Source organism: Penicillium brevicompactum (genome assembly GCF_028827555.1).
Source record: "Penicillium brevicompactum strain IBT 35665 chromosome Unknown utg000001l_segment0_segment1, whole genome shotgun sequence".
NCBI classification, from domain to species: Eukaryota; Fungi; Ascomycota; class Eurotiomycetes; order Eurotiales; family Aspergillaceae; genus Penicillium; species Penicillium brevicompactum.
The window spans coordinates 538,925-553,739 of NW_026623204.1; the positions used below are offsets into that span (position 1 = coordinate 538,925).

At 50.3% G+C, this 14,815-nt stretch overlaps 5 protein-coding genes across 5 annotated transcripts; 2 read left to right on the forward strand and 3 right to left on the reverse strand.

Moving 5' to 3' along the window:
• Positions 1-925: 925 nt before the first annotated feature.
• On the reverse strand, positions 926-3,946 carry N7506_002650 (CAZyme family GH55; the record flags this gene model as incomplete). The annotated part of the gene is made up of 3 exons (XM_056951945.1): positions 926-2,554; positions 2,610-3,258; positions 3,312-3,946. The coding sequence occupies 3 exons, from the start codon at positions 3,944-3,946 to the stop codon at positions 926-928; spliced, it is 2,913 nt and encodes a 970-aa protein (XP_056815096.1).
• A 1,525-nt stretch (positions 3,947-5,471) lies between these two features.
• On the reverse strand, positions 5,472-6,812 carry N7506_002651 (Major facilitator superfamily domain general substrate transporter; the record flags this gene model as incomplete). The annotated part of the gene is made up of 2 exons (XM_056951946.1): positions 5,472-6,431; positions 6,480-6,812. The coding sequence occupies 2 exons, from the start codon at positions 6,810-6,812 to the stop codon at positions 5,472-5,474; spliced, it is 1,293 nt and encodes a 430-aa protein (XP_056815097.1).
• A 1,007-nt stretch (positions 6,813-7,819) lies between these two features.
• N7506_002652 (fungal specific transcription factor domain-containing protein) lies at positions 7,820-9,610 on the forward strand (the record flags this gene model as incomplete). Its single annotated transcript, XM_056951947.1, has 3 exons — positions 7,820-7,828; positions 7,879-9,480; positions 9,530-9,610. 3 exons carry the CDS (start codon positions 7,820-7,822, stop codon positions 9,608-9,610), a joined length of 1,692 nt encoding a protein of 563 aa, XP_056815098.1.
• A 522-nt stretch (positions 9,611-10,132) lies between these two features.
• N7506_002653 (threonine/serine exporter family protein) lies at positions 10,133-12,655 on the forward strand (the record flags this gene model as incomplete). The annotated part of the gene is made up of 1 exon (XM_056951948.1): positions 10,133-12,655. The coding sequence occupies one exon, from the start codon at positions 10,133-10,135 to the stop codon at positions 12,653-12,655; it is 2,523 nt and encodes an 840-aa protein (XP_056815099.1).
• Positions 12,656-13,311: 656 nt separating this feature from the next.
• Positions 13,312-14,775, reverse strand: N7506_002654 (uncharacterized protein; the record flags this gene model as incomplete). Its single annotated transcript, XM_056951949.1, has 1 exon — positions 13,312-14,775. The coding sequence occupies one exon, from the start codon at positions 14,773-14,775 to the stop codon at positions 13,312-13,314; it is 1,464 nt and encodes a 487-aa protein (XP_056815100.1).
• Between the last annotated feature and the right edge of the window lie 40 nt (positions 14,776-14,815).

Below are 14,815 nucleotides of genomic sequence, written 5' to 3' on the forward strand. Positions count from 1 at the left end.
AGGGTCCGCTCAGGGATAGGAGAGTCCAGTCCGAGGGCAGAGGACTGCGTGAATGGCTCGCCATACGGTTGGAACAATGAATCGTCATCTCCGGGCCCACTTCGTAATGAGGGCGCAGTCTTGGGGGCTGTTTCAACGGACGCTCTAACCTTTTCCCCCAGGCTAAACACCTGCGAGATCTAAGCCTGCAGGTGCTTGCATGAGCTTGAATGTGGGTGAGCACAGCCTGCCACAAATTTAGTACTCCGTACCAGAGGTGGCATGCTGCTGCCTTTGCCGTCCCAACTCAATTTTCATCGGAATCCCCGGCAGTTCACCTCGTGAAATTGGACCCCCTGAGGATCTCGCACAGTTTCCATTGACAAAACTATCCACAGATCGGCTCTCCCTATGTGACGTGAGTGGTGGATGAGAGTGTCCCTTTCCGATTTGGTGGGTCGCTTTCTGTGGAATTGGCCAGTCTCGGCGCGCGTCATGGGGAAAAAACAAACAGCAGCTGGCAAGTTGGAATTATTGATTCCGCAGCGGTTTGTGGTATAGAAGCCAAGAAATATGATGACGCGTTAGAAGTTTCGAGTGTGATACTGGAGGCTTGAGGCAGCTAGATTACCAGGCTATCATCCCTCGCGTGATTGGATGAGCAGTGAGTTGCCGGGGGCGATGCACTTCGGATTGACTCGGATTGGGGCCTGAGGCAGGAGTCACGTGCTGGAATAAAAATAGAAAGGAAAGGATTATTGAAATGACGTCAGTGTATACATGCATCACGGAGTACTCCGTACACATCACCACAACATAGATCATTTTCTTGGCTTTCCAGGTTTACAGTGCACGATACATTCATTAAAGATGTCATTATTAATTACTCTAGTATCTATACTTTGTGATGTATATGTGCAAATAATGATGCAAATAACAACAAGAATCAAGCCGTGAACTCGCCATAAACCTGGATTATACCCTCCCACCCACCTTGGTGGTTCGACTCGCGAGGGTTGGTCCTCCCGTCGAGGACCATTACGTCGGTCATGCGGGTGCTGATTGAATACCACACAAGGTTTACAGGGTCATTCGTCACCCGCATCATGTTTGACTGGCAATTGCCATTGCAGGGCTCGTTGTACAAGCCGTTCCAATAGCCATCAAAGAAGGCCCAGGCGGCAGAATTGTAGAGAGCAAGGTCAGATCCACCATCGATGTTGGTAGCAAGAGCGCTACGGCACTTCTGGTCATCTGCTCCACACCATGAGAAATCAGGGTCGCCGTACTTGGCGATTGCGGTCCAAGGCGCTGGCGCGGCCTGGTACTCTCCCTGTCCCTGCATATAAGGACTCTCCGTTTGGAGGAGGCCCGCGAACACATTCTGGGCCTTGTGGAAGTTGTAGTTGTAAAGCCAGTGATGTTCAGAACCGGTACCGGTCAGCCATGTGCCCTTGGTCGCCTCAACGAGAATACCACGCCCAGTGGAGATGATGGTGAGCAGGGATTCGCTGTCCAGGTTATGGTCTGCGGTCCAACCCCAGAAGTTCTCAATATACGCAGAGGAGCTCTCGGTCAGGTGCATAACCATGAAGGCGGCCATGCAGTTCTTCGGGTCCTGGGAAGTGCAGGTGGTGGTAACGCTGGTATCGGCGGTACCGCCAACAAGTGCCATGGTGTTCCATAGACCGACATCACCAGGCTCGCTTCCGGCGGCATTGATCTCGATGATCTTGGCTCCAGGGAGAATCTCGCCGACCGAGAATCGCATATCTTGAATCTCGATTAGACCGACATCACCGGGGTTACCAAGTTGTACCACTGGTCGTGGGTTGGCCGAATCCTTGAACTTAGAACCGTATCCAGAGATGACAGACCATGCCTCTCCGACAATCCGGGTTCCGACGGGGACAAAGACGGTGTCCGACACGCGGTAAACACCATAGGGGATATACGTCACTTTGCAAGATTCAGCATTTTGAGCCAGAATAGCATTCAGACTCTCTGTATCATCGGTCTGGCCATCACCGTTCACTGGATGAGCAGAGACAAGCTTGACGTTAACGACATCTTCTTTCGTATACTCTTCGTACGTTGGCTGCGCTTTGATGAAATATTTGTCATTGACAAGCAAAGCCGCCGGGCGCTTGGTCGCCCAGCTTGCACCGGTTTCGTACTTCTCGGGGACGACAGTTCCCCAGACCCAGGTGTCAACGTGAGGAGTTGCGGCTAACTTCACATTTCCATTGACATCGACTGCGATCGCGTTGCCGGTATCATGCTGCAAGTTTTGGATCAAGAACTGGCTGTTCTGGTGGCCAGAATCCTTGGAAGAGTCGTAGAACCGGACGACGGGACCAGTGTTGACAGCAATAGAGTCCAACAGCACCATACTACCCAGGCCATTGCTTGTCATATCAATGCCTGTGCCGCAGCCGGAGAACGTTGCATGTTGGAGCAGCACTGTCCAACCGCCAACGGCAGAGAAACCTGTACCACAAGACTTGAAAGAAATGTTTTTGAAGTTAACCTGCTGGTTAGAGTTCTGGATACCAATGGCACCACCGGTGATATCCTGTGATCAGGTGTTAGACATTTCTTGGTTTAAAGGTTATGGTCGGAACACTTACCACATCCGTTACCGCAATGGTCGAGCCGGCCTTGATATCAATACCAACATGTCCGACGGAAGTAGTGGGCATACGAATTTGAATGTTTGTCAAGCCAGATCCCTGTGCAACACCCCATTGAAGTGCAGTGATTTTTCTGTCGGGATCCAGGGCAGTTGTATCCAAAATGACATTCTTGAGAACGATGGCGAAAGACGTTTCTGGCTGTCCTGCATGCGAGTCATATCCCATGACGAGATATTCGCCATCAAATCCTTTGGAAGCCTTGATAACTGGTGGGTTGTTTGGATCGCCGACAATGATCGTGCCGACTGTGAGATCAATGGTTTTTCCAATCTGGTAGACGCCTCCAGGTAGATAGACCTGGGCAGGGTAGCGGCCCACACCTTGGCCTTTGCGAGTACCACCGGCACCATCGTCATCGATCGCTTTCTGTAACCTGGCAGTCTGGTCTCCAGTTCCATCGTTGACGACAGAGTAGTCCATCACATTACGGTAGACGGGATAATTGCCTGTCTTCGCATAGGGTGCGAATCCAGCACCGTGCTGATTGTGGTCCTGTTGATCAAACCAATACGGCCCTGACGACTTGCTTGCAGGTTTGGCACATGTCTTCGTGACAGGAGATTGGCTTTGGTCCCGGAGTGGTCTAGATAGTCAGTTTCAGAACACATTTGATATTGAAGATCGACAATCACTTACGATGCGTCGGCAGTAGATGATGGCACACTGCTCTTGAGTGAGATGGTGCTGTGTTTGGGAGAGTTGGTCGAAGCCTTGGAAGCCGGACGCGTGATATCGGTAGAGCTCTGGCTGATTGAAGTGGAGGCTGAGTCGGTAGTCATCGAGCTAGCCCTTGTGACCATTGAGCTGGGCCTTACATGAGCACCGCTGGATGGCTCTGTCGGTCTGGCAGCTGAAGAGGAACCACTTTCAGTCGTCCCCGTCCCTTTCACTGATGGGTGCGGATTTGTCACATATTCATGGACGGTGGCGCTAGGTGGTGGACCAGTGATCCCAGCGAGTGAAGAAGCAAGGGCCCAATCAAAAGGGAAGTCTTCCATTGAGGGGCCGTCATCAGGGGGCGACAGTGCACCATGCGACGGTGGCGACTTGTGGGAGCCGTGAGTGACATGCGATGTGCACGATGTCTGTGATGTATGTGGTGTCTGCACCCCTTCTGATACATGCGCGGCCTGCGACACATGTGGCTTCTGTGACACCTGAGAGGCGTGGGATGCCAATGAAGATGTGTGCATTGAGTGGAGAGGCACAACATGGCCGGATCCCACATTCACAACAGCTGCCATTGCAGCCAAAGATGTAAAGCCCCTCATGATTATCTTTGATCTCAACCTCGATCTCGACGAAGATGCAGAAGGTTTACGAGGAAAGTTGGGCGCATGGGTATTAAGAATAGTTCCCTGACAAATGTCAGGTTGTCCAACGGCTACCATGCGGTATGGGGAGAAAAAACAATCAATATCAAGAATGTACTCCCCGCTGTCTGGGTATCCTGAGTGGGTCGCGAGGAGAACTTTCAGCCAAAATCTTCACCCCTTGGATGATCCGGGATATGGACTTACATACTGTGCGACTTTACTTCCAACTCTGAAAACAGGGCATCTATTCTACTTTCAGCGTTGACAGCCCTGCTATTGAGATTGTAATGTATTTGCTTCTCGGGTTGTTCGAATTGCTGCGTTGGACTGACTTCCAAGTCGGTTGTCATCAACCTCAGGTCCATCCAGGACTAGCAGATCTCGCCCTGGCAAAGTGCATCCGGGCACATGTAGTGCGTTCCATTTAGTGCGCTTCGACGGTCCGGCTGATGCACATATACGTTCCTAGATTTTGTCTCCTCGGCATCCTTGACCTTGAATCTCGGGAAGCTCTGGCGAGTAAGATACCTTTTTTACTGCAAAGAAGCCACGTTTTTCCCAAGGTTTTCAAAAGCCACAAATAATATTCCTGCCCAGGTGCGCCCTTGAAAGAAGGTTGAAACTTCCGAAGTTATCCCGGCGTCAGGCTAGCTCGGGTTCAAGTTTTGACACCTTGTGTAGTTTGCTCAATAGGTACATACAGGCCACACCTGGGTATCCATATGCACTTCCTACCATAGCCTCAAAGATGGATTGAGTCCTGAGGTCCTACGACCTCCTTCCAAGGTTGAGGTTGAAGACTGCATGGATGTTCAGCCCTTCCCCTGTTGTCTGACGTCCATTGAATCTCTCGGGTCCTTTCGCCCCATTTCTCCAACTCACTCCTCCGCAAAAGTTCTTCTGAGGTAAGACTCCAGTTGATCCATGACCTCGAAAATCATTGTACCAATTAGCCACTCGAGGTAAAATGACCAACCGAATCAAAGCGGGGGAGCATCGGCTTATTGACGCGTCCCAAAATATCCCTTGCGTTGGGCCAGAATGATGCCGTTGTCTGAGCACCCGTCGCCCACATACCACCAACGCCCAGGTAACCGAAACAAGGCATATCTCCCAATATGTTTCGACCCTTCTCATGTACAGCTTCTAGGGTGCTCCGTAGCCTGGATTTATCTCCCGTGTTCTATTCCTGTCGTTCCTGGAAACCCAACCCACGTCATAATTATTTACTGGGCGGCAAGCTGCCATACATCGACACATGCTGTGCTTTAATACGGAGTACTTAAACGATCTGGCCACTCTGAGTATGTGAAGTGGAGTATGTATATTTCTCAAAATTTACTTTGTCGGAGGTGATCTATGGATGTATGTACCTCTCAAAGAGATCCAGGGAAGGGCTTTTGTGCCCGTGGACAGTAATATGCCAGTCTGACACCAAGGGACCTTGGAACGTTCCCAGGTCGGCTTCTGTCTCTAGGACTCATACCCTGCCCAATAGCCCTTGTTTGGTTTGTGTCTTGAGAACCAGCGCAATCAGTCCTCCAAATACGCAGGTTGTCCCGCTCAAGATTGACACCTCGGAAAATCCGTGGTACTTGGTAACAAGCACCCCATTCACTGGAGGCCCAATCAGAGCTGCCAACGAGGAAACACCCAATGCCATTCCCAGATATGTGCCTGTTACACTGGGATTCGGAATCAAGATTGAAAGTGCTGCTGTGGCGCCAGAGATGATAGTCCCTGACCAGAAGCCGAACGCAATTGAGTAGACAATCAAAGCCGGGTTGGATTCGGCTTTGTTCATGCAAAATATGATGATGCCAGTGATGATTCCCCCCAGCGACAGCACATTCAATCGGCCAAATCTGTCTGCTAGAACTCCGGGAATGATTCGACCAAATGTCGAAGCCGCATTCAGAATTGCTAGTAGGTATGAGGCAAGGGTGGCATCCATCCCCCGAGACACGGCATATGTCGGGATGTAAAACAAAGGGGTAAAGAATCCAAAGAACATGAAGAACATGGCCGCGACGAGGAGGCAGTAGTCAAGCTTGGTAAAAGCAGAGAGAAGATAAAATGACGTCTTTCGAGGCGGAAGCCGTGCTTTCACTGTCACACATGAGAAAGCCAACAGGGGAGTGACAACAAATCCAATGATCCGGACCGACCACCCAAATCCAAGTGATGTGCTGTTCAGCATCTTAGATAGAGCGATTGGAATTACCACGCCGCCAATGGATGACCCAGCAACTGCTGCTCCCAATGCTGCTGCGATGTTCTTGTCGAAATACTGCATCACTGCTGCCATTGAGGGGAACTGCAACAGACCCATAGAGATGCCCAATAGGACACCCTGGGCAAGCATGAACTGCCAATACTCCTGGCATAGGCTCGTCATCATTAAAGAAAACACATAGCATACTGCCGCGGGTCGAATAACCTGGATTCACGTTAGCTTGATCATCAATGCTTCTTGACAGAATCATACCCAGGCCCCATATCGGTCAAACAAGGGTCCCCCCACAGCTCCTGCTGCCAGTTGGAGAAAAGCTGACAATGACCCAATCCATGCAACTTTGTCCGCCGCTTGGTCTTTCAATTGATGCGCAAGATAGTACTCTTCGAAGACACCGAACGAGTTGGCGAAACCTAGGGCCGCGAAGAAGGTGAAAGCTGCCCCGGCTGTAGTAAGCCAGGCTTGGAGACCACCATCCGGTGCTTTACTTGAGTTCTCAAGTTTGTCATTGCTGGATTCGGCCAAGAGAACCACATCATTTCCCAATTTTTCAACCCCCAGTGGTGCGGCTTGTTCAGGGTCCATGGCGAAGATATATTGTTGGTGAGTCGCGTTATGGATTCCGGTAAAGATTCTCAACTTCAAATTGTGAAACTGTAGGTATTTGCCAGTTAACCTAGTAGATGAAGCTCATATGAAAACATAGAATTAGCATTTCCAAATGCACTTGAAACCCATCGCTTTTATACAAGCCAAAGCAAGCGATGTATACACTCGGAGCGGCATCGGAGACGGAGAATGGCAGACGAGACGGACCAAAGGCGCAGATCCGTCGGAGTTAACGCGGAATCTCACTCTCACGTCCATGGGGGCGATTTCTCCAGGTCAAAACACCTCATGCCGTTGAAGTGGACTTCTGAAGACCAGTCATGAATAGTGCGAACATCTCGGTGGGCGTGATTCCGACGTCCGGGACAAACCCCCGGCGCAGACGGCCGCCCGTGTCAGTTTTGGTATATCCGACGAGTTTGCGTGATCTAACGAAAACACAGATCTTGTTCGCTTTGTCGTCAGCGAAAAATTAGATGCAACAGGGAAGACCCTTGCAGTAATTGTGTTCGAATGAAGAGTGGAAAGTGTGTTTATCAGTCCCATCCACCTCCGCATCGCAGCGGGCGGAAAGAGGCACAAACACCACCGATTGGAGCCACCCAACCATCTCAACAATTTCATCAGAATTTGAATAATTTCGCAAATTCCCCAACTGATACCAGAGGAATCTCAAGCGAGGCTTCGGAAACGGTACTTCATGGCTCAATCCCCCAACTCCGGCCCGTCACTCGTCTTCGCAAGAGATCGAGGCCCTAAAGGCCAAGATAAGACAGCTTGAACATCAATTAGCTCAACCAGAAAAGAGCCCTGCCGAGTCTTCCGTCCCGACTCCTATTTCTGATTTTGAAACAGTACATTCTCATCTGGCTGGAACATTTCACGTCCACAATGAAAGCTTCCCCTCGAACCAAGGCCAGACGATCAGACGTAGCTTCTTTCACAAAAGACGTTTCTTTGGTCAAAGCCACTGGATAAGTAGCATGGCACTGGTAAAACATCTACAGCTGACGCTCAGTATCAAACAACTAACAAGTGCTAGTTTCGTGATATCGTCGTGTTGATAGAGCCATATTTGATGGAAGAGGGATCCAAGGCTATGTTAGGCTTGCAAAAGTGCAAACACCTCGGACGGAAAATCAAGGCACAGCGTACTCCTCAATGGCCCGTGCCAATCACGACTGATATGCCCTCAAAGGATATCTGCGACACTCTCTTGGATTGCTATCTTGGATCTTTCGAGCGGGTATACAGAGTGGTACACGTGCCATCATTCAAAAAGGACTATGAGGCATTCTGGAGCTCCCAAGGGCGCCACGATCCTATTTTTCTTGTGCAGCTAAAATTGGTGCTTGCTATTGGATGTACAACCTACGACGATGAACTATCGCTGCGTTCCACGGCGATCCACTTCGTCTACGAAGCTCAAACTTGGCTGTCTGAACCCGAAACAAAAGCTCGCCTCGGTATACCATTTTTGCAAACTCAGATTCTACTCCTTCTAGCCAGGGACTTACTGGGGGTCGATGGGGGTATGATATGGGCCGCAGCAGGTACTTTGCTTCGAACGGCTATGTACATGGGATTACACCGGGACCCAATTCAAATGCCGAATATGTCGAGATTCGTATCTGAAATGCATCGCAGATTGTGGAGCACCATTCTGGAAATTTGTCTCCAATATAGCATGGAGTCTGGCGGTTCCCCTCTCATATCACTTGAAGAATGCGATACACAGCCTCCAGGAAACTTTGACGATGATGATATTATCATCGACACATCCATACCTCATTCAGACGACCATTTGACATCGACATCAATATCAATTGCTTTGCGGAAGACATTCCCCGTTCGCCTTGCGATCGCGAGGTTCTTGAATGATGTTAATGGGCAGAGTTCCTACGAAGAAGCCATTCGACTGGATTCCAGGCTCAGAGCTTCCTATAAAGAGATGCGTCGGGTGATCCAGAGATACGGAATGACTCCATCAGGGTTTGAAATATCTATGCTTGATTTTCTCATTCGTCGGTATCTCATATCCATCCACATACCATTTTTCGGGCCGTCATACCTTGAAACGACATATGCCTTCTCCAGAAGTGTGGTCATTGACACCGCGGCCAAAATATTCAACTCCGCACTCAAGCCATCTACTCAATCGCCGAACCTAGGATCGAAACAAAGTGCACAGACGCACCAAACCGACTTCAGGCGATTAACGACATGTGGGTCGGGATTCTTCCGCACTGCGCCTTTGCATTGCAGCTTTTTGGTAGCAGTCGAATTGAAGAATCAAATCCTGGAGGAAGAGGGCCTCGGGCCTGTCTCCCTTCGATCAGACTTGCTGTCCGTGTTGCGCGAAGCTGACGGGTTCAGTCTGAGAAGTATTGAGAATGGAGAAACCAACATCAAAGGTCACCTGTTCATGTCACTGGTAACCACTCAAATTGATGCTCTCATGCGAGGGGTGGCTAAAGAAGAAATCCCAAAGCTTTTGATTAAGGCTGCTGAAGAGGCTGAAGATAAGTGCTTGCTGATTCTCGAAAATCTCGCGGCGAAAGGCCAGAGGGAGAAGATGGGAAGTTCACTTGCGTCTGTATCCGAAGCCGCACTACCTGACATGGGAGATGAATGGGATTTCATGGTAAGCCATCTTTCCCCGTTATGTGCAACGTGCTGATATGTCCTCCAAGATGACCGACGGTAGCTTTAACCTCGCTGACATGGAACTTCCGAGCTGGATGCTGGCCAGCATACCATACGGCATACCATGAGGCCTCCGCATGTATCGCCCAAGATCCAACGCCGCTCCAATATAGCAACATTTTCGATGTAGGGAAGTCCTGCAAATTGAGTCATAATACCTTGAAATCAACATTGCATTTGCCATTTAACGCAAAACGGGAATGGCTATGTGGCGGCAAGGTCAAGACTTGTGCGTGGAATAAATGTCCGATTTCGCGGATTCCAACTCCATTTTGCCTTCTGATCAGCGGCACAGGATGTTAATTCCGCGGATTACTGAGGCATGGTGAAATGAAGATTTTTTCATCAATCCCCGACCGTGTCTGGTGTTCATCCCCCAGTCACGTCTTCGTGAGCTCATCGAAGCCAACCCGCAGCCAACCCGGTATTCTATCCGTGGCTGAAGTTTGGGTCGGCATAGAATATCCATGGAACTCTGAACCATTGTCAATGACAACCAAGCAGCAAAGAATTCGGCATTTGGAATCAGCATTTTCTTAGAATGAGACAAAGCTCAATGTCAGCACAACACTAATTTCGCCGTCGTCTTCATGTCGGAAGCCTCTTCCATCAGTTCCTTCAATGAAGACTCCGATGCAGACAATACAACATCGTCCGAAGTTTGGCAGGATGCGCCCCAGATTTCACCGCGAGAAGGGCACAGCTCGCCTCGGGTTCGATTTCGATCTAATCCGGGGTTCGTCGGTGGTGCCCAGCGTGATCAGCCAAGAGAAGGTCTCCGGGAGGAATGGGATCACGCCCAGCGCCAAGGCGAGCCTCATCGACCAACAACGCCTTATGCCCACGAGTCTGCAGATATAACCGATACCCCGTTGAAAGATCGCGAACCGCCCCCTGGGCAAACCATGGGCGTGCCAGGCATCGACGCGATAGATCACTCCGAGAAACAAGATGACGAGAAGAAACCAAAGAAGGATCGGGGTCCTGACCGCCGAAGCACGATGGAGAGATGGCGGAATGTGACCGAAAACTTCCGGCAGAGAGCATCGAACTTTGGCGATCGTCTTGGCCGTCCCCAATCTGAAGGCGATGATTTGTCAGTGGGGAAATACCACGCGGACTGGGCGACAGGTGGAGAAGGTGCGCTCTCTGACATGACCGATGACAAACACAAGAGCTCCGAGGAAAAGAAGAGAGATCAAATCCACAGCAGCTCCGAGGCACATCGTCTTGTTCGAGATCTGACGCAAGATCACTCCCAGAAACGCCGGAAAGGTCGAGGCAAACCTTATCCGAGCCCCGAAAATGAGTTCAAAGACGAAGAGAATGAAACAGGGCTTGATTCGAGTCTGCGGTACCGGTCAGGTGGCGGTGGTATCTTGTCGCAATTGATCAAACTAAACGGTGGTAGACCACCTGGAAGCGAGGAAAAGTCCCAATCATCTTCTGGCTCTTCGGTCGACTCCTCGACCACATCTACCAGCGCTCCGTCAGGGGAAAGTACAGGCGTGACAACACCTCGAAAAAGCAAGCCGCCAAAATGGTACAAGAAGAACCAAAATACCTCCAACTCGACCTTGATTGGCGGGGGTCCTGGTACCTTTAGTGGCGCCAGCACTCCTGTCTCCAATGAAGTTCTGTCTGCCGCCTCGAAGCGCCGTGGGCAAGAGACTAGCGGGGAAACACATGGGGGCCCAGGGGCAGGCGGCCGCAACGTCCGACTCGAAGACGAAATTCGAGTGACAGTTCACATTGCCGAGATAATTTGTCGCCAGCGATACATCATGCAGCTCTGCAGGGCACTGATGTCTTTCGGTGCCCCGACACACAGATTGGAGGAGTACATGCAGATGACCGCGAAAGTGCTTGAAGTTGACAGTCAGTACTTGTACCTGCCAGGTTGCATGGTGATGTCATTTGATGATCCCTCGACCCGTACAACGGAGGTGAAGTTGGTTCGCGTTGCGCAAGGGGTGGATCTGGCGCGTCTTTCGGACACACACCTTGTTTACAAAAATGTGATACATGACGTCATGGGTATCGAAGAAGCAGTGCAAGAGCTCGACGTGATCATGAAGAAGAAGCCCCGGTTTCCTAAGTGGATTGTTGTCTTAGTTTATGGACTGGCCACAGCCACTGTGGGGCCTTTTGCCTTCAACGCTCGACCGATTGATATGCCAATCATTTTCCTCAATGGAATTCTCGTTGGTCTGATGCAGCATGTGGCTGCGCCTCGCTCGGTGCTGTACTCGAATGTTTTTGAAGTGACATCTACTGTCGTCACATCGTTTCTTGCTCGAGGCTTTGGAAGCATCCCACTCAAGCTTGTGGATGGCAAGAGAGAGTACCTATTTTGCTTCTCGGCAATCGCTCAAGCTTCCATCGCATTGATCCTACCAGGCTTTTTGGTGTTATGTAGTAGCCTAGAGCTCCAGTCGCACCAGATCATCGCAGGATCGATTCGCATGGTGTATGCTCTTCTGTTCTCTCTATTCATCGGCTATGGAATCACAGTTGGGACAACTATCTACGGGCTCATGGATAATGGCGCAGTCTCCGATACCTCGTGTCCATCGCATGGTGCCTTCCAAAACCCTTATGTGCAGCGATTCCCTTTTGTTGCGATCATGACAGTGTGGTTGCTGATCATCAACCAAGGGAAGTGGAAGCAGCTTCCTCCCATGAGTGTCATTGCATTGGCTGGGTACATCAGCAACTACTTCAGCACCAAAAAGCTAGGATCAAACTCGCAAGTCGCAAACACTGTTGGTGCATTTACTATCGGGATCATGGGTAATTTGTACAGCCGCCTTTGGCATGGCCACGCCGCGACAGCTATCCTGCCAGGTATATTCATTCTCGTTCCCTCCGGCCTCGCCGCAACAGGATCCTTGATTTCGGGTGTCCAGTCAGCAGATGAAATCCGCCAAAATGTCTCTTCTCACGGGTCTGCAAGCTCAACACCGGGAGCTGGGTTGCAGTCAAGCAGTTCGGTTTTCAGTTTGGGATTCGGCATGATCCAAGTCGCTATTGGAATCACGATTGGATTGTTCATTTCTGCATTGGTAGTGTATCCGTATGGAAAAGCTCGCAGTGGCTTGTTCAGCTTTTAGCGTCCTAGTGTGTGATCTCGGTTTCGACTTCGACTACTCGATGTCTACTCAATACTATGCCCTATTAACACTAAGAACATCCCGTTCCGTAGGGCTAATTAGAGAGTTAGTCTCAATACAGGTCAAAAACCATCCATGAACGGCTATTGGCCAGATTAATTTGTCTGAGAAAGTCTCACTTCATGGAGTAAAGTCCTAGGTACGAATAGGCCGGAATCACGGCCGGAAACCCCCATAGATGATTTTCTTGGCCAATTCGGTAAGCCAAATCAGGAAGGCATCCTCAGTGGCACAAAATCTTTGAAAAGGACGAAAAGATTCGAGGTGCTCAAAGCAAATAATTTTACCGACTTCCAAGGTTGTATATGATAGGCATACAAGTTATATCTCTGCCCAGGTGTTCCTGGGAAAAATGAACGTCTACGTAAAAGAAAAATACCGAATCACAAACTTTTGGAAGAAAATTCCAAAATGGTCAAGACAATATTGAATATTCTGTTGTATGATAATTGAAACTATTGTCGAAAACATTGAGGCAATAGTAATGCAATGCAAATGTCCACATCAAATGAGCCAGCGACCAGTCGCCAGCATGAACCTCAACCTCGCATCCAGGAGGGAGAGCCGAGAAGAATTAATCAAGTCCCCACATGATATTAAGCTTGCTCTATTGTATGATCTTTTGCTTCATTCATCTGATCCTGCCAGATGGCGAAGCCCAGTAGTTCAAGGAGGTGGCGTTCGCGGTGGGTGAAGACGAGAACCCCAGTCGTTTGGAGGAATTTCTTGGCGTGCGTTAATATTGTGTCTAGGTGGTTGGTTGAGAGGCGAAAGAGAGCCTCGAGAGAAATCGTTATTTGGTCCGGGGACTCTTTGTGTGATGGTAGCTCTGTGAGGAGGTGACGGGTTTTCTTGTCGCGGGAGAGTGATTCACAGTACGTCTCCAACATGCGTTCTCGAACAATGAACCGCAAAATAGAGTCCAGAGAGTCTAGCTGGACGATGGCTTGGGGGAGAGAGGTTTCTGGCTCGGCCAGGCCACGTTGCATGAGGATCACATACTCCAGGTCTTCGATGAGGGGTGTCAACTGGATCTTGGCTGGGGATGCATGTCCGAATACGGGCCGATCATAGCCAATCTTCTTTCGCCAGAAGTAGTTGCACAGTATGAGCGAGATTATGCATGGAATCAAAACGACGTATCCCCACCACCGTTCAGCGGTGACCATGGAAGCGGCGCCGGCAACAAGACCATTCAGCCCATTGATAGCGGCATGCCATTGGAAGCGCCGGAAGCGAGTGTGGAGGCGGCGACGAATCTCATCGCTGGGCTCTCGTGCAAATGTTGCAGCGTCATGCATGCGAAATCGATGGATCAGATACCCTGACCAGACCGCATTTGCTAGACCGAATATCGCAGCCAGTCCGTTCCCAATATATCCGGAGAGCAAATTGCTCGCCTTGAAGACTCTTGGGTTGGCACCGCCAATAGCCATCAATGTGCCGACGCCGACCAGCATGGACCCAAAACCCATTAAGACGTCCATCACGATCCGATCGACCACCTCTGTGCCAATTTCACGTTTCGAGACACCCAGCCGACTATCAATCAGCCGAGCCAGCTCAGCATTCTTGTTGTGGTATTGCCGTAGTCTTTCAAGATGCTCCTTCTCTGCCCGGAGGACCTTGACGTTCTTCCAACTCAACCGGAAGTCCTGAATAGCGACCAGCACCATCCCCAACGCCAAGGTACCACCAATGCCCATGAGGACGGCAGCGAAAGTAGGCACTGGAATATCATTCCAAACATTGGCAGCAAAGTCACCCGCATTGGCCAGCTCGAGGTACCCAACACTTGCTAACAAGCTGTTTTTGAATTGTTGCTGTTGGAGCAGGTGGAAACGGCCACCTCGGCGGACCAAGGTGACTTGATCTTTTGTGGATTCGAGACTCTCTTGCCATGTGATGTCGCTGGCTTCGCGGAGGAGTTTGGGAACGTCGGGGGGCGGGGAGTCAGGTGAGACAGTGTCCATTTCGATGGACATCGCCTTGGTTGGGGACATGTGCGCGGGAGAAGGGATTGTGATCAAAGTGTCGGAGGAGTCCGCTGCGGTAGCCATTATAGTGTGCAGTGAAAAGGACAACTCACATGACGACCAC